General features: G+C 48.5%; 2 protein-coding genes across 3 annotated transcripts; both read right to left on the reverse strand.

Annotated features, from left to right (window-relative positions):
- Nucleotides 1-1468: 1468 nt before the first annotated feature.
- Nucleotides 1469-5280, reverse strand: RASL10A (RAS like family 10 member A). Its single transcript, XM_015817464.1, has 3 exons — nucleotides 5065-5280; nucleotides 2392-2516; nucleotides 1469-1739 (listed from the first exon to the last, which is right to left on the reverse strand). Exons 1-3 carry the CDS (start codon nucleotides 5278-5280, stop codon nucleotides 1469-1471), a joined length of 612 nt encoding a protein of 203 aa, XP_015672950.1.
- A 4880-nt stretch (nucleotides 5281-10160) lies between these two features.
- Nucleotides 10161-24616, reverse strand: AP1B1 (adaptor related protein complex 1 subunit beta 1). 2 transcript variants are annotated; one of them, XM_015817432.2, is made up of 21 exons: nucleotides 24563-24616; nucleotides 24161-24266; nucleotides 23579-23714; nucleotides 22591-22836; nucleotides 22125-22315; nucleotides 21388-21609; nucleotides 20525-20645; nucleotides 20232-20327; nucleotides 19423-19538; nucleotides 18635-18800; nucleotides 17926-18024; nucleotides 17558-17817; nucleotides 17085-17286; nucleotides 15596-15736; nucleotides 15124-15269; nucleotides 14328-14457; nucleotides 13520-13604; nucleotides 13114-13200; nucleotides 12184-12338; nucleotides 11708-11716; nucleotides 10161-10296 (listed from the first exon to the last, which is right to left on the reverse strand). In XM_015817432.2, the coding sequence occupies exons 1-21, from the start codon at nucleotides 24597-24599 to the stop codon at nucleotides 10222-10224; spliced, it is 2826 nt and encodes a 941-aa protein (XP_015672918.1). In that variant the 5' UTR covers nucleotides 24600-24616; the 3' UTR covers nucleotides 10161-10221. The 2 variants fall into 2 exon arrangements, with proteins under 2 accessions (XP_015672918.1, XP_015672919.1); XM_015817433.2 differs by lacking the exon at nucleotides 11708-11716.
- Nucleotides 24617-25011: the final 395 nt, after the last annotated feature.

A 25011-nucleotide genomic window follows, 5' to 3' on the forward strand; every position in this document is an offset into this window, starting at 1 on the left:
TGGAACCGTTGTTTAAAAATGATCGTAAGCCGAGGACTTATTTGTAGCACATCTGTCAGTTTGTCGCATTTCAGCAAAGCCCGTGTTTCTTTCGGACACCTCTGGAGAGAAAGTCCAGCACTAAAGCTGACCCCAAGGCTTAACCTGGTTAGCCATGAACCTCATCAGAGCTTCTTCCTTCTGGTCTGGCGCTGGCGTTGGCGTATTATTCGAGCGAGGTGGCAAGGCCACCATTTTCGGGAACAGGGTTTTAAAAAGCAGAAAGGAGGGTGACTTTGACTGCGCAATTGCAGTTGCCATATTGATTTTGGGGGGACCTCTTACCCCTCCCCACCCCCACGCCCCTGCCCCTATTTCCGGCCCTCCAGCCAGGGAGGCAGCGTTGGCGGGTCTACGACAATTTGCTGCAGGGCAACTTGCTACGGGACAAGAGTGACACTAATATCAAAGAAACGGTGGGACAGAATCATTAAATAAAGGATGCAAAAGGAGGGACGGAATGAAATGCAAAGGGCACCAATTAAAATATTTTTTAAATTTATTTATTTTAAATCATTAAATAGAAGTGTTAAATTGTCCTGTAGTGAGTTGGCCATGGCAAGTTCCGGCGTTGGCATGGATTCAGCATTCAACTACGTGAGGATTTGGGAAAGGACCGTTGTGCACTTGGCAGGGTGTTGTGTAATGGAGCGGCTGTCCCTTTTGTCTTTTGCACACTACCCTTGCGTCTGCGCAAGGCTGCACAGAGTCGGAAGAGTGCCTTATGGGGTAGGCTTGGTTGGGGTGGGGGGGGGCGTGGGGAGGGAATGCCGAAGGACTGCCTGGAGAAAGCGGTTTGACTTCAGTTTTCTGGCTCCCATTTGGAATCAAACCTTTCTCCCTCTCCTGCAGGAGTGGCCGTTGTGGATTCACACAACAGACGCTTAGTGGCACCTGGCTAAGATTCTTGAAACCTCGGGAGAAGTTGGGGAGACGTTTGTGGGACTGGACAGAAGGGACCCCCCCATTCTGCAAGGCAATCGTTGCACGTGGCAAAATGTCAGGCTTGGGCAAAGTGGCCGTGTGAGTGGAAAAGAGCAGGGAGGGAACGCTGAAGGCTTTGCACGTGAATTTCTCTTTGGCAGGGCCCCTCTCGGCCTTCGCGACCCCCCCCGCCCCCTTGTCACTGGAGGTCTGTTGAATAATCTATGCATATTTATATGAGTAATAGGGAGCCTGGCTCTCCTCCCGTAGAGTGCCTGCTATCCACCCCCGTGAATGTAGCTGATTAAACTGACCTGCAGATTCCTGAATTCAGACAGTAAAGACTGACACATCATCTGTTTTGCCCCGCCCCTTTTTTGTGTGTGTGCGCGTGTAAATGAGTGTGTTAGTACGGAAGGAAGCTGTGCTCCAGATCACCCCTGTCTTAAGATGAATGTTTGGGACGTCCCCCACCTTCCAGCCCACTCCATCCTCCCCTCCCAGCTCACATGAGGCTGCACCTGTTTGTGTGCAGCGCCCCCTGGAGGCGCACCGCAGAGTGATTGCTCCGACAGCTCTGGGCCAGGACGCTGCACAGCAGCTCTTTGAAGAGCAGGATGATGTGCCAGTTGTATCTGGCCGAGCACTCCATGTAGCCGCACTTCCAGGCCTTCTTCACGAGCAAGGAGAGGGTCCGGCGGGGCGTGAAACGCTGTCTTTGCAGGTCCCGTTTGTTCCCCACTACGATGATGGGTGCTTCGCTGATGTTGCTTGTCCTAGAAAAGAGGGGACGCGAAGGAGATTCAGGTTTGGGGGGCCCCAACTTGTAAGAGCAACAGTTCGACAATGCTTTGTTGCGTGGGCTCATGAACGTAGCCGCTTCTCGTAAGTCCATTTCTAAGGAAGGAGAATGTAGCTGAGGCTTGACATGAGGGGTCCTCGGCCTGTACAGTTAGCCCTCAACTTAGAACCGATTGCTTAGCGACCACTCAAAAGATAACGAACCAACCTTGGGGCATGCCTTATTCCAACAAGTGCCCCCCCTCCGTGGTCACATGACCGAACCTCCGGCATTCAGCAACACAGCCACAATTACAGCTGTTTGAAGAGTCCAACCGTTTTGCCAAAAATTGGCACTTCCAGTTTCAGGCAAAGTTGCGCCCATAGCATACTATCAGTTCACTTAATGACCGGTGTTCGCTTAATGACCATGACACCTGCTTTATGACACGCTTGCTTAACAACGACTGCAAAAAAAAAAGACCCTAAAACTGGGTCACTTATGTGACTGACTCTTATTACGATCATCATGACTTGCAACCAGGATGGGCAGGTTCCATTACAGCCAGAAGTAGAGGACTAGCTTTCTGAATTGATGTATTGCCGTATCTTATGGGGGGGTGTCTCTCCTTCACCCCCTGCCCTTACCTGTTGTCCTGGATCTGCTGACGGAGCATTTTCACATATTCAAAGCTTTCTGGACTGCAAATGTCGTACACCAGAACGTAGGCATCGGTGTTTCGTAGGCCCCAATACTTTAGGTCTGACCACTCCTGATGGACAAAAAAAAAAAGACTTGGGACAGTAAGTTGAGTCCTTGCGGCCAAGGAAAACCCAGCTAGGGGTTGACTTAGCCATTGCCAGGAGCCCGACCGAAAGGACAGGGGGACTTGGCTGAAACTTTTAAAAATATTAAGTTCTATCTTCTACGTGATTTCATAGAATGGAGCTTCCTTGATTCCTATGCAAATACTACCCTTCTTGTCTATGGAGATTCTTAGTCATCCTGGTCATTTGTTGTCCCAAAAGTGCTTTTTCAGGAGGCAACTGGACTTTCTTGTTTTTTCTTCGAAGAAATTTCACTTCTCATTCGAGAAGCTTCTTCAGTTCTGACTGGATGGTGGAGAAGGGAAGGATTTATACTCCTTGCAGACCGCAGGTCCTTTGCCTTCTTTTAGAAAGTTGATGGACCCAGACAAACCTCCAAGTGGCCTCAACGACTCTCTAAAAGAATGAAAATGACTAGCTGTCTGCAAGGAATATAAATCCTTCCATTCCCCACCATCGGGTCAAAGCTGAAGAAGCTTCTTGAGTGCCAAATGATGGGGCACGGAGATGAGCAGCGCCCGCTAGAGCCAGCAATGAACAGTGGATTAAAATCCCTTCCTATCTGTCATTTTGATTTTTTTGACCACCCCTCACCCAAGATGCTTTTTTGTGCAGGAACCAATGATCCTGTCCTCTACCTAGCCTTGACGTACAATCGCAATTGCGACCGGAAATCCTGTCATCGGTCACTAAGGTTGCGAGTTGAGGCATCCATGTAACTGGGATGTCTTCCACATTTGCCACTTTACGGTGCTTCACGGGCCATTGCTTGACCTGGCAATTTGGCCTGTTGAGGTTTCTAGCCCACATGCGATCAGCGGGCTCCACAAAGCCCTCCCTTCAGCGTTACTATTTAAGGAATTCTAAAAACTCAAGTGGGAAGACAAGCTGCTTCAAGAAACAGCGTGAGCGCTAGAGGAAAGTGCCTAAAACGGAGCCAGGTTAAAACACACATTTTTTAAAAAAAATTGAGAACCAGCAGGTGTGAAGAAGGTGACAGCCATCTTTTACAGACAGCTGGTGCTACTATTTTCCTCCCTCCGGCAGCAGAAGGGGAGAGAGGCAAGGTGACATGGGCTGCCGATTAGTCCTTTCAACCTTGTTCAGAAACATCTTTCGTGGTTTCTTCATAGAATGTAGATTAGAATATAGAATAATAGGGTTGGACGGGACCTTGGAGGTCTTCTAGCCCAACCCCCTCCCCAAATAGGAGACCTCATACCATCCTGGACAAATGGCTGTCCAGTCTCTTCTTGAAAACCTCCAGTGATGGAGCACCCACAACTTCTGAAGACCAGCCGTTCCACTGGTTAATTGTCCTCACTGTCAGGAAATGCTTGTTTTTGCTCTCTGCTAGTCCAAGAAGCCAATTAGACAGGAGCAAAATATTTAGGAGCCAAGGGCAGAAGATAAGAGGAGCTCCTAAATGTTTTATAATTTGCAGAACTGTGGTGGAAGAAGTGGGTTAAATTGGTTAAATTTCTAAATTTCACACTCCCTAAAAGTATGACTTTATACCTAATTTGTGGTACCGTCAATGCCTACACTTGGTCTAAAATCTTCATTGTAATATTGATTTAGAACTGGGAGTTTTGTGGCTAAAACTTTTTTTTGCTTTTGTTTTTTGCTTTTTGCTGTTTTCCTCTTCCACCCCCTTTTTTAACACCTCTCGAGAGGAGGTGTAGGTTGAAGAATTCAAAGCATGAATATGCTGTTTAGCTGGAGCTGGAGAAAACTAGTATCCATCTGTAGATTTTTGGATTTAAAAAACCCTCAAGAGACTAAAAGTAATGAAGTGGAGGCAAAGGCAAGCAACTGAAAAACTGTAACATGAAAGCTAAATCATCATCAATCATCATTTTAACCATTGTCTACTCTATCCAGGCCTCTTCTGCATGTTTCCCACCAATATGGTCCTGGGCTTCCTTTTGCCAGCTGGGCCCATCATACGTGCTGATGTGATCGATCCATCTTGGTTTTAGTCTCTTGGATGCTTTTGATCAAGTGGGATCCATTCTAGGACCTCCTTGGTCCACCTGCCCTCAGTTCTTCTGGCCCATTTTCCATTTCAATTCTTTTACTCTCTTGATATCATATACTTTCGTTTGTTCTCCAATCCATGTGCAGGTCTTTCTATTTTGTCCTGTAATGTTACGCATGTGTCTTTCCATGGCTCTTTACACCACTTTGTTAAGCTAAATATTGGTCCAGTCTGTCTTTTCCCCTGGATATATTTAATCTGAATTACAATTAATTTCAGCCACAACAGTAGTGGAGCTAGTTAAATCAGAACTGCAACTAGCATATTCTGCTGACTTTTTTTTTAATACGAGTCGGTTGCCAAACGTTTGGAAAAGAAAAACTTAAAAAGAGTCAGCCAACTCCAACCTAGCTTGACCCCTGCCAAACTACCACTCCGCTTCTCCCCAGCTGTTGTTGGGTTGGGGGGATTGGAAACTGCCAGGTGGGAAGGGAGGGGGAAGAGGCGCTCACCTGAGAGCTGTTGGCAGGGAAAGCCGCCACGTAGGGGACGTCCATGATTTTCAGGTCGTAGGAATTCCCGTTCAGCATGACTGACGGCCGGTAGATGTAACGGTCCTCCGTGGGGCTGTACTTGTCTGTGAAGTCGTGGTACAAGAATTGGTGAATGATGGCTGTCTTGCCTACCCTGGGGGCGCCCAGGACGGCGACGGTCAGTGTCTCCACCATGATCTGCCTTCAGGATCCTGGACAGTTCCTCCCGCCAGCGTTGCTCCTCCGAAGAGCCGCCTCGCGCTTCCTCCGAGCCATCAAACCCCTTCCCTGCCCTTCCCGCGGTTCACACGATAAGCTTCTTCACCGGCCTCCTGAGTTAGCCTGTTTTGGGTTCACACGCTACACGGAAGGATTTAGGCTGCTGGGTTGATGGCACCGGAGGCTGAGCCTCCACCAAGAAAAAAACCCAAGGCTATGAACGAGCCAAGCTGAACACGTTGGGCACGTCAAGGCTGGTGCTAGATTTGTAACGGACTCCCGAAGTGCCTTGTGTGGACCCAGCTTGAGACTCACCCCCACTTTCTCCTCCCTCCAGGACTCCAGACCTCCGAGGATTGCTCCCCCTTAGTCCGACTCCTCCGTCTCCAAGCCAAGCTACTCAACTTCGCAATTCTCTCCAAGTATCTCCTCCGCAGCAGCCTTTGGCTAACCCAGGAGCTCAGACTTCATCCGAGTCCAGGACGGATTCCGACGGAGTGGCATGAACGGGAAGGGAGAGGGGAATTCAGCCGAGGCGCGGAAGCCAAACACCGGGGATGGCGACGAACCGAGCAGGGAAGCGAATGGAGCCAAAGTCCTCCGAAGTGCAGTTGGGTTGGGAGCGAGCTCCCTTCTCGATGCCTAAAGACTGCGCTGTGGTTTTGAGAGAGGTAGGAAGGAAAAGAAGTTGCTGAAGCGTGAGAAGGGGGAAGCAGAAGGAGAAAGAGAGAGAGAGAGAGAGAGAGAGAGAGAGAGAGAGAGAGAGAGAGAGAGAGAGAGAGAGAGACGGCGGAGGATGGGACCCTTCCACGCCGCCTCTCCCAGCTTTCTCCTGAGCGCAGAGGAACGGCTGCTCAAGGCCGCTGCAAGGCCAAGGGGCGCCTGGTTGCCCGCCCCGCTCCTGCTCAACCACCCGACCGGGCAGCGCGATCCAAGCCAAGGCAGAGAGAACTGGGCGCAGCGCTTGAGTCGGCGCTCCGCTTCAGCACCCTGGACAGGGACACTGCGGCGCGCAAGCCCGCCGGGCTGTCCCCGCTGCGGCAAGAGAACCCGGGATTGCAGGACAAGCACGTGAGAAAGGCGGCGCGGCGGGCAGGGCAGGAAGAACGACTCTACCTAGCAGCAGGCAGGGGTAGCTTGGGCGGCTGGGCGCGCGGCGGAGGAGCCGCGCATCCCCCGCAGAGACGGAGCGCGTCTTCCCCGCCTTTCCGGAGATGCGGAGAAATATGACTTCATACTTTTCTGCCACGGCGAGGGGGGGGGGGAAAGCAGTTTTCACGCTCCGTCTGCCGGCACGGTTGGACGACCACCAGCACCCGCAACTTCCCCCCCCCCGACCCGGGAGAATGTCCATCAAAGGGAGGGTCAGCTGAGTTGGTCGTCTGCTCAGAGGCTAAGACAGGTTCCTGCCTGAAGACCGGATCAATAAATCAGGATCCAAGACAAAGCTAAGAAAGTCTCTAGGCCCGGGACAGAGAGTGGGGCTGCTCCAGCCTGGGATCTTGGGGAGTTAATAATAATAAAAAAAACTTCCTTGAAGTGTTTCGGTTCTTTTGATTTGTGGGCTGATATGGTAATATTTGCCTCTTTTCTAAAGAAAACTGTAGAGATTTTGTCCCCTAAAATTTAACCCACTCAAAGTGATTCTCGTGGGAACGGTGTCTCTTGCGGAAATCTACAAAGAGAAGTTTGCTAAAGGAGATCAGAGGCCCCCGCGTTGGTTCATACGAACCCAAATGGGCAATGAAGAAAGAATGAAGGGACATTTTTAAGTTTTACATTTTAAACTTAAATTTTATGTGACTTGATAGAATGGAGTTGCCTTGATCCCTATGCAAATGCTGCCTTTCTTGGTTGGTTTCCATCTTTTTTTGCTTTGAGGTATTAATATTGGCTGCTAGGAAAGTTGTTTTTTGTTTGCCAAAACCTCTACAGCGGCCTTGGAAAGGAATATTGAAATTATGACGCATATTAAGGAAAACTTTAATCCAGTGTATAGCTGTGATGAAAGAAGTCCATTACAAAGTGAAGGTCAATAGGACAGTCATTGTCTTATATAAAGCTATGATGTGACCACGGTAGCAATGCTTCAAAACGTTAGTGAGAAGACAAAATCAACGTGAGCGAACAGCTGCTGTGTTTGGAAAGGTTATAACATCGGGGAGGTTTGACAAAAAGATGGTGAGCAAGAAAAACTAGCGAAATACAATATAATAGCAGTGTGAAAGTGGAGTTTCCAAACTTTTCCAGGCCTTGTTCCCCCCCCCCCAAATATCCTGGAATTGATCAAGAAGCAAAGCTTTAGTGTTCAAGAAAACTGTCCCTCCCCTTATTCCTTTATAGAACCCCATCAAATATTATTTATTGCTTATTAAGAAAATATACATGGCTGCCCAAGTCTCTCACAATGACTTACAGAAATCAAACCCCCAACTTTAAGAGTCGTGGACTTCAACTCCCATGATGGCCAGGGAATTCTGGGAGTTGAAGTCCCCAACCTCTTCAGGTTGCCAAGATGGAGAAACACTGCTTTGTGGCAGTGATTCAGACAGCTGGCTGGCATTCTCGGGGGACGTTCAGCACCCCCAACCGGGCCCGGCTGCTACTGTCGACAATCACAACTTGATTCTAGCCAGCGATGTCTGCTCCGGAGACCCCAGCTCGGCAGAGTGCTGAGGAGAGCAGCTTGGTGCCTTCAGTCGGTGGTTAATGAAATGATTTAATTATCGTAGCTATAAAAAGAAAAAACAGCCTCGCACTTGAAACAGCCTGCTCTCTGCCAGGGACCCAAGCCACGAGGCTGGCAGAAAGGAAGGAAAGTAACCAAGGAAGCCTTCAGAATGTGGCTTCACTCTCTAAGCCTTACTGCTGAACAAGCACAACAGCATCAAAAAGTCCCTGACCACTCAACCCAATACAACACAACCAACACAAACCCTAAAAAGAATTATACTGCTATACATCAAGAATAGGGAATCAGCGTAGAACACAAGCGGACTAAAGGCCTTCAAAACATCCTAAGCAGACCCAAAGACCTAATTATTTCTGTTCTATTGTTCTATTCTTTGTTATTCTATTCTATTCTTTTTTTATTCTATTGTATTATTCTAATTATTTGTATTCTATTCTGTTCTATTGTTATTCTATTCTGTTCTGTTCCATTCCATTCCATTCCATTCTTATATTCTATTCTCATTTCTAATCCTTCTTGTCCTGCCCTAAATAAAAACATAAAAAATAAAAAGCAGAATTTTGTCTGCAATGGCTTGATACGAAGGTGGGCTGGTGATATAAACAGAGACAAGCAGACTATTTTGGGCAGCCGGCAAGAGAAAATGATTAAAGAGTGTTGGGGGGGGGGAGAGAGAGAACAGAGAGCTATAAGTTGGTCACAGCCAGCCAGAGGTTTAGGTTGGATTTGGCGTATTTAACCACCTATTGAGTCCTTCCCAAGGACCTGGGATGGGTAGATATTGAGGGTGCTAAAAGTATGGTTGCAGGATGGAAGCTGTTCCAAGTGCTCCATGGCACATGGCGATTGGCCCAAATTAGCCCAGCCAGTTTTCATGCCTAAAGTGGGACTAGAACTCACTGTCTCCTGGTGATTGGCCCAAAGTCACCCAGCTGGCTTTCATTCCTATGACGAGACTAGAACTCACTGTCTCCTGGTAACTGGCCCAAAGTCATCTAGCCATTTTTCATGCCTAAAGTGGGATTAGAACTCACCATCTCCTGGTGATTGGCCCAACATTACCCAGATGGCTTTCAAGCCTAAGGCAGGACTAGAACTCACCGTTTCTCACTTTCTAGCCTACTGCCTTAATCATTAGACCAAAATGATGCAAAAAAAACCTAAACAAACCCCCATGAAGACCATCTGGAGACATTCCAGCTTTCAAAATGAATCAGTTGCCAAGCATCTGAATTCTGATCATGGATGTTTGGCTAACAGACTAAGCTGGCTGGTGTCCAACTTATAATAATAATAATAAAGTTGGAAGGGACCTTCGAGGTCATCTAGTCCAACCCCCTGCTCAGGCAGGAAACCCTATACCATTTCAGACAAGTAGTTGCGCAGTCTCTTCTTAAAAACGTCCAGTGTTGGAGCATTCACCGCTTCTGGAGGCAGGTTGTTCCATTGGTTAATTGTTCTGTCAGGAAGTTTCTCCTTAGTTCTAGGTTGCTTCTCTCTTTGGTCAGTTTCCATCCTTTGCTTCTTGTCCTGCCTTCAGGCGCTTTGGAGAGAATAGCTTGACTCCCTCTTCTTTGGGGCAGCCCCTGAGATGTTGGAATACTGCTATCATGTCACCCCTGGTCCTTCTCTTCATTGAACTAGACATTCCCAATTCCAATTCCACCCTTATACCTTCATCCACACCCAAGAAGCCTTCCCCGCTCAGGAGTAAAACAGAAACAGTTTTCCTGTTCTGGAAGTGGTCATCATTGATTTCTTTATTGAAGTGGAAGAATAGCAAGACCACAAGGAGATGCTGCAGGGGACATTCTCAGCTGCAGCTGCAGCACGGCACTCGTGCAGCCAGTGTGATTTCAACACACAAAGCGCCTCAAGGACACGGGTGGTCTCAGCAGAGGAACACGGCAGGCTTTGATGCACACGCACGCAGGCAGATACACACACACACACAAAAATAGGGAGCCGGGTCTCCTTCACCCCGCCCCTGCTTCGTTCTCCAACTTCCGCAGGGGACTCCGTTCCAGCCACTCGGGAAAGCCTGCCCAGATCATCTGATCCCTGCCAAAAAAATAACTGATCTTCCGAACTGGGGGTGGGGGAGGAATGGACGATGGTGGGTTGGGGGTTTTTTGGTGTTGTTTTTTTTTGATTCGGTGTTTTTGTTTTTCACGACTTGGTCCCCATCGGTCTCCGCCGCTTTGGGGGAAGGAAGAACGGCGGCTTCAGTTTTTCAGGATGGTTTCATAGGCTTGGAAAATGTGCTGAGCAACTTCCGGGGCGCGACACTTCAGGGAGAGCTGCAAAGAAAGAAAAGAGGGGAGTGAGGAGCAGCAACTGCAGGAGTCCTCGGCAGAGGCGACGGGGTTAGTAAATCAGAAGTGGGATCCAAATGTGGGGGGGGGAGGGGGGGCGGAAAAAGCTCAAAGATTAGTCGTTCAGAGCGGAGACCAAAAAGCTAGCAGTTGCTGTGAACAAATCATCCACTGTTAACCGACAGAAGAGAATATCGCAGATAGTCCTCAATCTTACGACCACAACCGAGCCCAGAATTTTATGTTGCTAAGTGAGAAATCTTTTCAAGTGAGCTTTATCCCATTTTATGACCTTTCTTGGAAACGGCTGATCAGTGAATCTGGCTTCCCCGTGGACTTGGCTTGTCAGAAGGCCGCAAAAGGGGATCGTGTGATCCCGGCGATGCTGCAACCGTCATAAATACAGGATAGTGGTCAAGTGTCCGAATTTGGATCATGTGACCACAGGGATGCTGCAATGGTTGTTAAGCGTGAAAAATTGGGGTAACACAAGAATGGTGGTCAAAATGGGGCAAAACTTGCTTAACCGCCATCTTGCTTAGCAATGGAAATTTTGGGTTCATTCGTGGTCATAAGCTGAGGACTACCCGCAATTCCATTGAGGACTACCCGGGAGGAGTGTGGTTGGTCAGAAACCAGACAGACTTAACCGTTGCAGCCAACGGTTGCTGGTATTGCCAGATCCACCGCCTTTGGCTTGGTGTCTCGCTGGCATCCTGCCATCAATCGGGAAAGGAAGGGGGGGAAGCAAACGGGCAATAAAGCCGTATACCTTTAGGATGGGAAATTGGGAGGGGGGGAACTGACAGTTGAGGAAGAACAGAACAGTTTGTAATCCGGTTTGCGTTGGCACGCTGGCATTTTCAAGGCTGTTTGCCCTGAGAGTGGAACTTCACCAGCCCAAAGACCTTAGTGTTTCCCAAAATATCTCAGCGGTGCCGGATTGGTTACACACAGATGAGATTATGGGGGGAGAGCTGGGGTAACCAAGGGGCTACTTTTGTATTGTTGCATGGGAACCTTCAGATTCTGTGTGACACTGCTGCAATCTGCATCTCTTAATAAGAGGGTCTTTAAACCACGTGGAGTTGAGAGTTTTACTTTCCTAAGAGATCGGAGGTGGGGCAGATCTGACAAGTATCCTCTAAATTTCTGCACTCTGCAACTGCCCACCCCTTCCCACCTCCCAATGGCAACCTCTCCCCCCCAAAAAAACCACAACCAGCCATTTCCTAACTTGCATCGAGCAGAGGAAATACATGTTTTGCAGTCAGGGGTGTTAAAAGCCAGGCTGGAATGGAATGGTACAAGTGGCCCTTGTGAGAACAGAGTGGCTGGCTGGCTGGCTGGCTGGCGAAAATAGGGAAAAGAGAGAAGCAAAAGGTATTGAGCTAACCTCCAGATCCTGTAAGTTGAGGGGGGGGCAGGCCCGAGGGAGGGGGTCGGTGGCCAGGCAGCGACGGAGGAACGGAAGGAAACAATACAAAAACAAAAGGAAAAGAAAAAAAAATGAGATTACATTGCCATCCCAAGGAAAGGAAAGGCAGGGAGGAAACGAAAGGCAGTCCTCGCTTACAACAATCCATTAAAGTTACAAAAAAAGGGGGCCGATGCCCGTTTTTCACCCTTACGACCCTTGCAGCATCCCCAGGGTCACGTGATCAAAACTGCGACGCTTGGCAGCTGACTCGTATTTATGAACTGCCGTAAGTCGAGGACCATCCTGTATTTCAGGTCTTGATAAATTAACAAAACGTTTGAAATGAATAAATGGATTGAATGAACGGAACAAAATCTAGCGCGAAAAGCTGGGCAGGAGGCCTTAAAACGGCTGGATTCCCACCCCAACGGGACCGGGAGAGGAAGCCATACCGTGAAGTTCAGACTCCCGGGCTGAATTCTCAGCTCAGCCAGGACCCAGATGCCGTTGGTGAGCTTGAGCGACTGGTACAGCATGTCCTGCCCTTCCACGTTCCTCTTGGCGATGGTGAAAATGTTATTACCTTGCAGCTTGCTGCTCGCGGCCTCTGTCCAACCAGAAAGAAAGAAAACCAAATTGTTGAAAGCCAAACAGAGGGACTGCTGGCCTGGGACCAAGACGGGCTCGAAAGACAGGCTTCCCAGCTTTTAAGATGTTGTTAAGAAATTCCTAGCATTTATTAGAATAGAATAACAAGAGTTGGAAGGGACCTTGTAGGTCATCTAGTCCAACCCCCCTCCGCCCAAGCAGGAGACCCTACACCATTTCTGACAGATGGCAGTCCAGTCTCTTCTTGAAAGCTTCCAGTGATGAAGCTCCCACAACTTCTGAAGGCAACTTCAGTTCCATTGGTGGATTGTTCCCACTGTCAGGAAATTTCTCCTCAATTCCAGGTTGAATCTCTCCTTGATCAGTTTCCATTCACTGTCCCTTTGTCTGGCCTGCGGGTGCTTTGGAAAATAGGTTGATCCCCCTCCTCTCTGTGACAGCCCCTCCAATATTGGAAGACTGCTATCATGTCCCCCTGGTTCTTTGCTTCAGTAGACTAGCCATGCCCAGTTCCTGTATTGTTTGGGAAATAGTTTCAGGCTTGTACGGGCATCATCATCATCAGAATAAAAAAAAAGGGGGGGATTGCTGGATGGGTCACTCCCTACTAGCAACTAGAAAAATGTTTCCAGTTTCCAGCCTGTTTTTTAAAATTCAGAACAATTGGGGGTCTGTCCGGGACAGCCCCGTTTTGAGCAACGGACCATTCGATTCGTATTCACGACGGGTGTTTCAAGCTGGAAAGGTTGGGCGCAGCCTTATTCTCGTCTCACCTGCGCTAAGCGGACACTCTTTAATCTGGAACTGGGCTTCGTTCTCATTGGGAATGTCCTTCCACGTGGCCAGGAACATCTGCCGTTCTAGCCAAAAAAAAGGAGGGACGTTGAAAAACAACAACTTAGAATTTAGAACTTAACAAATCACGCTTGGCCCTCTCTCAAAACCAAACCAAACCGAAAAAAGAACAGAAATATAAAGGTAGTTTTCGACTTACGACCACTTGTTTAGCGACGGTTCAGAGTCACTTAACAAACGGGGCCAGAAAAGTCGTAAAGTGGGGCGAAACTCCGTTAACAGATTTCTCATTTAGCAACATAGGTTTTGAGCTCAACGGTGGTCGTTAAGTCGAGGACTACCTGTAATTTGGACCATTTCCCACCCGCCAAGTAGTCAACTAACCCATTTTCCCGTCTTCCACAAAGAGAATGTACAGGGGATACAGGGTGCTAAAGTAGAACACGTCAATGTTGTTTTTCACAGCCACCTGAAAGTAAAAACACAGAGAAGATTTCAAGCCCATTAAAAAATGTCAAGAGTTGCACTGTGCATAATCAAACGGTCTCCATCCTCCAGAGGTGTTAAAACTTCAACCCCCGGATACATCTGGAAGACATCAACCTGGGAAAGGAAGAATACAAGTAGTCCCTGAATTAACAACCATTAGTGACTGTCCCAAGTTACCAACGGCACTGAAAAAAGTGACTTATGCCCGGTCCTCGAACGTATGACCATCAGAGTCTTCCCAGGGTCATGTGATCAAAATTTGGGTGCTTGGCAACCGGCATATATTTATAAGTCACCCAGCTGGCTTTCAAGCCTAAGGCAGAACTAGAGCTCACAGTCTCCTGGGTGATTGGTCCAAAGTCACCCCGATGGCTTTTATGCCCAAGGTGGGACTAGAGTCTCTTTGTGATTGGATCAAAGTTACCTAGTCAGCTTTCATGCCGAAGGTGGACTAGAACTCGCCGTCTCCCATTTTCTAGGCCAGCAGTTGAACCAGTATACCAAACTGGCTCCAGGTGTTTAGAGAGAGTCTTCTCCAAGTGAGCTGCATCCACCTCTTCTCCCCAAAGATGCCATTCCTAACAATTTTGGGCCCTCTAGCTGAGCCTGGCTGAGCTGCAGCCCTTCCGGGCATCACTGCTGCTTGGCCTCTTAAAAGACCCCCGTCCCCTCCTCCTCCTCCTCTGATGCCCCTTCGGCTCACCTGGAGGTTATTCAGGGGGTCCATCTTCATGACTGAACCAACGGTGTTGAGGGGAAGAGAGAGCTCCACATTCTGGTTGGGGGCGAGAGGGGTGTGGACTTGCAGAGGGGCAGCGGGGGCCAAACCGAAGCTGGAGAGAAATGGCCAGAGAGAGAGAGAGAGACCGGCAAGCCGTACATTGGTGGGCGGCAATTTCAACAGAAAACAGCTCTATAATGAATTGGGCTCTTCTTAAATAAATTAAAATAATAAAATAAAATAATAAAATAAAATAAATAAAATAAAAAATTAATAAAATAAAATATTTTATTATAAAATAGTTATTATAAAATAAAATAAATAAAATAAAGTAATAAAATAAATAATAAATAATAAAAATAAAATAATAAATAAAATAAAATAAATAAAATAAAACAATAAAACAAAATAAAAAATAAAAAATAAAATAAAAAATAAAATAAAATAAAATAAATAAAATAAAAAATAAAATAGATAAAATAAAATAAAAAATAAAATAGATAAAATAAAATAAAAAATAAAATAAAAGGTAAAATAAAATAAATAACTAAAAAATAAAAATACAATAAACTGAAAGCCACATTCAGTCTGAAGGGCAGTTTCTGGAGCCTTCTCCAACCTGGCTGGCTGGGGATTCTGGGGGTTGGAGTAGGCCACCCTGCCAGGTAAGCCTCTTCAGCCAACTTCTTAGAGGGTTTGGCATCATGGAACCAACCGCTCAGGGTAAAGGCGATCATCATCAGAGGCTGCCAACCAGGTGGGGGGTGGAGCTTTTTACCTGTTCCGGTTGAACTGGATGGCGAAGTCCGACATGACCTGCAAGGCTTTGTTGGACAACGTGAGGTCCATCGAGAGGGAGCCTGCCCGGCGACTGAACGTTCCTGAGATCTCCAGGCCTTTGGCTTTTACCGCCGGGAGCCACACCTAAAACCAGAGAGGACCACTCAAGTTTTGGCCACATCTCTTGATTGTTTCTCTTGAGAGAGACCCCCCCCTTTCTCAACCACAACACAAACTCTCACACCCAAGAGGAAGACTCGTCTTTGTGGGATGTTGGTCAAGCGCCTGGCCACTGCTGCTGAGAAATTATCTTTTATGACTGGGGAGGGAAGCCCCCAGCAACCATGGACCACGGCGAGATCTGGCCAAGAGAAACTCAGTTGCCCTCACAAGGCTTCGGCCAGCGAGAGCTTCTACGGGATGCCGCCATCTTTGGCTTCAGGGGATCCAACGAGAGGAAGGCTACTCACGGTTTTGGGAATAACGTAGGAGCCCGACAGGTTGCTGACACCTCCAGCCAGGTCAAAGAGGTCTCCCAGCCCCCCTCCGAGGGGTCCTCCCAGGTTTGAGGGGATGACTGTACTGGGGGCCGCAAAGCTGGGCGCTCCCATCTGCAGGAGAACAAAAGGGACGCCGTTCTTGGAAGTGTGTAATGCTAATCGGAAAGGGAGAAAAGCTGTTGCAAAAAGCTGGGAAGAGGAACCCCCACATCAAGGAACGCGGGAGATCCCTTGCATAGGGTTCCCAGGAATGAAACATCTTGTCCCTCAAACTGGCTGGAAGACCGGGAGCGTCCAACGGCCGACTTGGGCCAGCACATCTATCCCATATCTAAATTGGACCTGAAAATAGAGATAGTCCTCAACTCTTACGACTGCAATTAGAACTAAGAAGAGAATCCTACCCCTTCGGCTTCTTCCCCCATCTTGAAACAGACACGGGAGGTGAAGAGAAGAGCAGCGGCAGCGGCAGCAGGAAGAGAAAGGAAGAGAGAAAGAGAGAGGGAAGGAAGGAAGGAGGCAGGGAGAGGAGAAGGGAGACAACAAGGGAGGGAGGGAAAGTTACGTTTGCTCAGCACACAACATGGAAAAGCTTAGCCCACCAGGCTACAGAGAAGTCTCTCTGGGGGTGTTTGTGTGTGTGTGCCGTTCTTAGCCACCTGGGCAAAACCTGCCCGGCAAGTTGGCATCAACCAAAGTATCTTTTGCTAGCCCCTAATCAAGAAGAACCTAACAATCAGAACGGACAGGACAGAACAGAAACTATGGAATTGGAGTAGAATGGAATGGGGGGAGAGAGAGAGAGAGCGCCAATTTTGCCTAGTGGTTAAGGCACCAGGCTAGAAAGCAGAAGACCAAGAGTTCGAGTCCTGCCTTGGACATGAAGGCAGCTGGATAACTTTGGGCCAGTCCCTCTTTCTCTCTCAGCCCAGCCCAGCCCGCCTCACAGGGTTGTCGTTGTGGGGAAAACAGGAGGAGGAAGAGAATATTAGCTTCGTCGGCCGCCTTGTGTTATTTGTGGAAATTAATAATAAATGCAGGATACAAATAAATAAAATATATGAAAAATAAAGAAATGGAATAGAAAATATGGAACGGAATGGAATATATGAAATGGAATCGAATATATGAATATGGAACGGAATGGAATATATGAAATGGAATCGAATTGAATAGAATATATGGAATGGAATGGAATCCTATGAGCAGAGAAATTTGCAGACCTTCTGGTTTTTTTTTTCCTTTTTAAAAGCCTGTCGGCGTTTAGGGGGGTCCTTACGCAAGACCAAAAGCATAACTCGACTGCCTTATTTTTTTTACTGCAATGACATTTGTACTTGCAGGGGCTTCTGTTACAGTTCAGAGAAATGTGTGCAACCTCTGGATCTTTTTTTAAAGAATTTTTTTTTTTTTTGGCAAAAGCTTCTCAGGATTTGGAGGCCCCCAACCGAGAACTTACCAGACTCTCCAAGCCACCGCCAAGAAGGTCCACGGCTCCCATCTGCACCGATGATGTGGCTATCGGAGGGCTGCTGACCGGGGGTCCGAGATCAAGGTTCAACAGGTCCCCCAACAGATCCCCCTGGGTCGGGATGACGGCCGGTTGCTCCGAAGGCGGCACTCCAGCTGCCACAACATCTGGGCTCTCTGCACTTTCGCTCCTGATTTAATGGCAGGAAGGGGAAATGGCTGGTTTTCAACGGGGACAGCCTTAAAGAGTGTTTTTGTTGTAGACATACACAACAAGAGCCCATGGAAGAGTCACTAAGGTTCTCAGCTAGGAGCGGGAGATGCTCCTTAGGAGACTTTGGGTCAGGGGCTGTGCTCAGTGCGCCCCGCCCCACAGGGTTGTGGTTGCCAGGAAAAACAGGTCCCACTTGAATGCAAGTCAGGTAACCAATGAATCAGTGGGGACTTCGGAGTCTGACTTACGAGCCTGTCCGGGGAGGGAGGCTTTTGTGGACGACGCCCCTGCTCCCCTCCACAAACGCACTGGGGGGCTTGTGGTAGACCGAGGCCAGCGTGCCGATGTAGCAGATCAACTCGTCCAGCAGGGTGGGCTCGATCAGGTCTGTCTCCTCGGAAATGAGAGGCTTCTCGGCCAGGACCACTTCCTTGGCCGCCACGGGATCCGTGGAGAGCAAGCGCCAGTAGATGTAGCCCCTGTCCCTCAAGTCGGGGTTATCCGAATCCTACCAGGTCGGAAGGAGGAAATGATCGATTTACCACAGGCTAAACGAGGTGGGTGGGCTTGGTTTTTCGGTGGCCAGAAGGAGACCCTTGTGGCAGGTGACATTTACCTGTGTGGCCAGACTCAGCACTTGCTGGACCAGCTCTTGAGTCTCGGTGGGTTTCTTCAGGAAGAGCTTCACGATGGCCGTCAGCAGCTGCAGCTGGACCTGAACGGGGCAGGAAAACCGGATCAGAGGCTAAAGGAAGGCAAGCTGGCTTGTTTCTTGCTAAAGGCTCAGACGAAACCCTGGGAGGAGGTACTCAAGGGGGTGGGGGAGTTGACCCCAAGCAAGAGACAAAGGGGAAGACCTTGTCCCATCAGCGTACATTGGGTCTTCTTGTTTCAGCAGAAGTCCTTAAACCAGCAGTCCCCAAGCTCTCCAGTGGAGTGGCAGGCGCATGAGCATGTGCAGAGTTCCATTTGTGCAATCTATCTGTCTATTATCCACCCATCATGTCTGTCTGTCTATCTATCTATCTCTATTTATATCATGCTATCTCTCTCTCTCTCTCTAATCTATCTATCCCATTTATCTATCTGTCTATCATCTATCCCACCCATCATCTATCTGTCTATTTATCATCTATCCCATCTATCTATCCTCCCATCCATCCATCCATCCATCCATCCATCATCTTTTTCTGTCTGTCTATTAATCTATTTATACACTAAATGAATGTCTGTGAGTTGAGCACCAGCTGCAGTCTGGGGCACCCACCATCCCTGCCCCTTCCCCCCGTTCCAGTCCCCAGACCTAACCAGCCGAGGCCCACCACCTGGGTGCTTTCATCATGGAAGCCCTCCAGGAAGCTCTCCAGAAGCTCGTCCGCATTGTCGATGCGCTCGGCGTATTCTCCCACGATCCAGATCATGGCGGCCCTGGCTTCCGGTTCGTCCAGGGAGTCCAGATTCTCGCACAAAGTGGCGATCACACTTTCATACCTGCGAAGAGGGGAGAGACGATGGGAATCTCGGGCACCTCGAAGGAGAACCTGCGAGCTGCAAAGATCAGGCTAGTCAAGGAGGAGGAGACATGGAGGCAACCTGCTCCAGACCGTCCATGAGAACACCTGTCGGTTCACCGATTCACAGGAAGGGAATTAAAAAGAAAATAATATATTGGGAACAGATGGGAAGCAGTTCAGCTGTCACCGAACACAGGCCGTCCTTCAGTTACAGCCATAATGGAGCCCAGGATTACCATGTCACGATGGTCGTAAGTTAAGGCAGCCACGTGATTGATTTGATTTTTACAACATGTTTGTGAATGCAGAGGTTGTTAAGCAAGCACATTGTCTGCAGCGGCCGTTTTTGGCTGGAAATCTGTTTCTGGCAAACTCTAACCCCTAAATTGCAGTAATTTTTTTCTAGAAATCAGCCGTTCCTATTTGTGAGTTTCTTAAAGCCCTGGAGAACGCTGAACCCTTGAAATTTCCTTCCGCCTGATTCTGGCCTGCTCCAGATTATCCTTGGTTCTTAATGCAGAGCAGGAGGAGCATCCAGGACTCGAACTCAAACCCCTTAGCAAGTTCACAGCCACAACTGCTCAAAAAAATGCTCCTACTTGTTTGGGTACTTGCGGAAAATGTCCTTGATGACCACAATCGCTTCCTGCACCACGTAGTTGACCTTGGTCTGGATGAGATCCAGCAACGTGCTCACACAGCGCTCCGCGGATTGCTGAAAGGGGGGGAAAAAACAGCCTGGGTCAGCCAAGAAGTGGGTGGATGCTCCAATTGTTAACGGAAGGGGAAAGCGAGGAACATCCCGTGTTATCTTGCAGCAAGAGTCTTGCTGGTGATGTGTTTTCGCTGTGGGGGTGTCAGGAGGTCACGCTGTTGTGATGGCGCTAATTTCTGTATGCTTCTCAGGCTCGTTGCTGTGAGATGGGTGGCTGGGAGGGAGGGAGTGACGCTGGGGGGAGGAAAAAGAGAAAGGGGAGAAGGGAAAGAGGTGTGGGGAGAGAGAGAGATGGAGTGGGAAGCAGAGAAGGGGAAAGAAAGGGAGGAGAAGGAGAAGGAGATCTGGGCAGAGAAGGAAGGAAAGAGAGAGAGAAAGAGTCACGTGGCAGTGCAGTGGAAGGGGAAGGGGAAAGGAAAGGAGAAAGGGAAAGGGAAAGGGAAGGAAATGAAAGGAAAAAGGAAAGGAAAAAAGAAAGAACCTGGATTCAGGAAGCCAAAGATTTTTTTTAAAGAAACGGAGAGGCGTGATAGTGACCCTCAGCTTCTCCCTGGTGGCTGGGGCATCCTGGGAGTTGAAGTCCTCCCATCTTAAAGTCGCCAATCTTGAGAAACCCTGGCATAATCCATGCTCCACCACCCCAATGAATAGATTCATGATTCAGATGCCATGTTCCTTCTTGCCAAGGCTCACCTCAACCTTAATGGCGCATCTGCCAATGGCCCGGACAGCTTTCCTGACAAAATCCACATCTACCTCCGTGGCGTATTCCTTTAATTCGGCCAGCACCTGCGAGGGAGCAGAGAGGGGAAGGAGACCGGACGTGTTAGCACGAATGCAGCGGCTCGTCTCTCCTAGAGGGAATGTGGGAATGCAGTGGAAGGAAACAAAAACACCTCCTTTTGGAAACACGAGGAGATGTGAGCGTGTGGGGCGGGTTCCAGATCTGTAAAAGGATCCTATGAAGCAAAGATTCAGAACTTTACCTGTGCGATGTTGGCCTGGGAGGCCAGGCGGATCATAATGTCCAGCTTCTCCAGCTTGACATAGATGGGGTCGTTGTACTTCACAAAGAAGACTTTCATCTCGTGCTTGAGAATTTCAGGCCTGGAGGAGGAAAAAAAAGGAAATAATGAAACGTTATAATGAAATGATATTTTTCTATCTTCCAACGTCCAGCAGAAAAACCTGCATGGCTGCACAAGGCCCTAAAAAGCGGCTGCAGGACAGCAAACCCCTCGGTGGTGGGATTCACGCAGGGGCCAGTCAACAGGAGACTACTAGCTGGATTCACACAACCGGGTAAACTTAATTTGGGTGTGGCTTAGCCTACGGCCTGTTCTCTACAATGCAAGACCTCCAATATAAGTAAGTCCTTGAGTTACGACCTAAAGGGAGCTTGCCCATCCTGGCTATAACGTGTGACAGTTCTAAAGAGGGTCAGTCATGCAACTGACTCAATTTTACGACCTGTTGTGCAGCAGTCATTAAGCAAATCAACAGAGTTGTTAAGCAAATCTGTAGTCATTCAGCAAAACCACGGTTTGCAATGGGCTTTTGGTTTTGCCCAAAACTTACAATTTTCAGCAAAACCCTCATAAAATGTGGCCATGTGACGCTGCAAACAGTCATAAATGCAACCTGGGGGGGGGAATCATGTCACTATGCAGGAGGTTTGACCGTCAGAACTCCAAATCTGGGTCGTAAGTACCTCAGTCGTAAGCCGAGGACCTACCTGTAAGTCAGTTTGACCACCAATCTCAGCAGCCCGGGTGTGAATCCAGCTACGTCTAGTGCTAGGAACGCTCGTCCTTTTCCACCCCTCACCAGGTGTGCAGGAGAAACTCACCTCTTTTGCACAATCAGGTTGATGTTCCGGAGGGCCACGTACTGCAGCTCCGGTTCGGCGGAGAGCAGGGTGACCAGTGGGGGGGCCAGCTTCTTCAGCAAAGTCCCGTAGTAGTCTAGGTCTTTCGAGAGCATCTCGGTGAACTTCATCAGCACCTTCACGGCAGAAAGGACCACGGCCGAGTTGGCGTGGGACAGCCGTGGGGTCACCCGTTCGCAGATGCTGAAAAAAAGAAAGGCAGGGTCGGGGATCTCTTCCAACTCGGAGGTCCAAAGAGCAGCAGGTCCAGGCTAGCATCCTTTCCAAGCTTCTTCGTTGTTATTATTAATTTTCCACCTTTAGGATATATACCATATTTCCCCGAAAATAAGACCGGGTCTTATATTAATTTTTGCTCCAAAAGACGCATTAGGGCTTATTTTCTGGTTAGGTCTTATTTTCGGGAAAATACGGTACTAAATGCATTTATCTGGCTGACGATCTTAACTGGGGCTTATTTGGGGGGCTGATATTATGAGCAAAATAACCCCGGTCTCACAAGGGGAAACCAGACCGGAAACACAACCCGGAAAAGCTAATTCTACAACAAACAACATTTGCAAAGGGATTAAAAAGGTATGAATCTTAAAAGCTCCCATTGGGCAGAAGAACAAGGAATGGCTGTTCCTTCGTCGCTGTCAGGTGGCTTTCTTCTTATATAGTGCGCTCGAGCAAGCGAGCCAAGCTGCAGCTCCTACCTCTGAGCTTCACGATCATCCTTGGGCATGTAGTTGGCCAGGCAGTCTAAGATGAAGATCTGCCCCCATTCGGTGCATTCATTCAGAGCGGTCAGCAGCTTGTTGATGGATTGCGGGTTCAAGTCGAGGAGATTGCTGCTGGGGTGGGACTCGGCGATCTCCGATAGGGCCGCAACTGCATTCGCAACCACCTAAATAAAAGAGAACAACCTTGAATACATCTCTCTCTCCCCCCTCTGCCTTTACATCAAAGAAACTGCCTCTTATCTCATCATTCCCTACTCTCCTCCTCCTCCTCTCCCTTCTGGAACTGATGATGTTACCTAGTTGGGTCATGAAACGTCTGCAAGAAAACCACCAAACTCAGAGAGCAGCAAGGACCCCACAGTCCTCCTCCTCCTCCCCCCCCAAAGATTTTAGTACCTTAATTAAAAGACTATCTCAACTCCAAAAAAAAGGTGCTCACCATTGGATTGGAGTCTGAAATGAGATCTTTCAGCGTATCCAGGAATCCTTGGTCTTCCACCAGCTGGGCATTGATGTCATGCAGCTTCGCCACACAGACGGCAGCCGTCTTGCGTACATACGGGTCCTCGTCCTTCAGGCATTTCCGTAACGGCTCACAAAGATACTCGGTAATCTTGTCAACTCGGATGCAGCCCATCGTACGGACGGCCAAGGCTCGGATGAGGGGGTTTGCATCTTCACAGTCCTAGGGGAAAAGGGAGAAGCTGAGGGGGCCATCCTGCCTCTTGCAGTTGCTGCTATTGAGCCAGGTTTCACCTAATCTATACCTGTATCCATTCGATGAGGCGCAAGTACAGAACTCATCGGTAGCCTCCCACAGCAATGAACAAGGACATACGTTCAATTTTGCAGCTACTACGATTGTTGGACGAGGTGGGACAAAAACAGCCAGGGAAATAATTTAACCGGGAAATGGGCCCCGCATCAGTCAACAGGACGGCTGATTTACCACCAGCCTCTCAAGTACTTCGAAGGCGAGGGCTGGGCAGCACAAGGAAAGGACAGCCAACGACTTAAAAAACAGCCATCGACATATCCCAATCGGCAACTAAAAAGCCGCATACAACAGGCGCCATATAAATATCACGTACAGAACAGCACACCCTCGGCTAGAGAGAAGCTCCCTTGCTCCAGAACGAGTTCAAAAGCTCGGAAGACTAAACTGTCAGTCCCAGATTGGATCCTGCAACATTATCCTGGGACACCTATATTTACCTTCATTTGTTAAGTCCAGATTCACCTAATTTGATTTGTGAACCATTGTCACGAACACAGCGTAAAGAGGGATCTAGCATGGATTGCACCCCGAAGAGACATTGGGGGCACGTTTTCTGACTTTGCCAGCTCACTCTCCAAAAGCCTGTTGAAAACCTCTCATCTGGCTGCCCCCTCGCACCCCTGGCCCCAAAAGGCACAGCTGCGCTCACCTTAACGAAGGTGTTGACCGCCATGATGGCCATATCGGGCTGACTTTTGGCGTAGTTCATCAGATACAGGTAAACCAGCTTCTTCAGCTCCAGGTTGTCCGTCTGCATGCAGTTCACCACGTCGGGGAAAAGAGCGCTGGGGGAGACAAACGGAAGGTGTGTTAAAGGATCATATAGGTAGTCCTCAACTTACGGATGGTGAGTTCTAGTGTGGCTTTAGGCATGAAAGTGGCTGGGCGACTTTGGGCCAATCACCAGGAGACGTTGAATTCTAGTCCCGCCTGAGGCATGAAAGCCAGTTGGGTAACTTTGGGCCAATCACCAGGAGACGGTGAGTTCTAGTCCTGCCTTAGGCATGAAAGCCAGCTGGGTGACCTTAGGTCAGTCCCTCTTCTCAGCCCAACCCACCTCACAGGGTTGTCGTGGTGGAGAAAACAGGAGGAAGGAAGGAGTATTGTACGTTTGCCGGCTTGAGTTATTTATAAAAACAACAGTGGCGGAATATAAATAAATGAAATAAGCCAACAGACGGACGGACGGAATCCAGAGGGGTCCTCATGTCCCCCAAGGACAGCCGCGTACCTGACATCCTTGCCAACGGTCATGGATGCAATCACTTTCTTGACCGCCTCCTTCTTCTTCTCTTTCTTGTCACTGTTCAGTTCGGCCTTCAGCTCAAATATTTCTCCTGGAAAAGAATTCAGATGGGCAAATGCAGGGAGCGCCTGATTCACGGTCACGGTTGAGCCCAACATTTCCTCTCTGCTAAGCGAGACTATTTTTAAGTGAGTTTTGGCCAAGTTCTTACTGGCTGTTCAATGAATCGCTACTGCTGTGATTCACAGGCCATGATTCTGTTTTGTTTCGCTTTGAAACGAGATAAGTTGGCAAATAAATTTAAATCAATCAAATTAAGAAGGGTGTCCTGTGAATTCAACCTTCTGCCTGTCTACCTGGAGCACCAATCCCCACCTGCCGCCTTACCTTTTTTGGTGGTGGTGAAATACTTGGAGTCGGACATCTTGACGGCTGGTTGGTTTGGTCACCTCTGGAAAAGAAAAAGAGACAGTAAGAGAGATTTAAGAGGGAAAAAGAAGCCACAGGTTGTTGTTGTTTTTTTTAAAAAAATGGGTAATTCTCAAGGATTAGCAGTAGGAGAGGAAAAACCAAGAAAAGGACTAATTTAGTTAGGAAGGAAGGAAGGAAGGAAGGAAGGGAGAAAATAGGATGAATGGAAGGGAGGGAGGGAGGCAGGCAGGAAGAGGATGGGCAAGGGCAACGGGAAGGGGAAGGAGAAGGGGAAGGAAAAGAAAGGGGGAAGAGAGGAAAACAAGAGAGGGAAAACAAGCCTTTGATAGGTCTTATCTGGAACTTTCAAAAATGCCCGACGGTTCAGTTCCCTCCGGAAGCACAAGACTAATCTTATTAGCAGC

Source organism: Protobothrops mucrosquamatus, unplaced genomic scaffold (genome assembly GCF_001527695.2).
Source record: "Protobothrops mucrosquamatus isolate PMUCROS unplaced genomic scaffold, P.Mucros_1.0 scaffold593, whole genome shotgun sequence".
NCBI classification, from domain to species: domain Eukaryota; kingdom Metazoa; phylum Chordata; class Lepidosauria; order Squamata; family Viperidae; genus Protobothrops; species Protobothrops mucrosquamatus.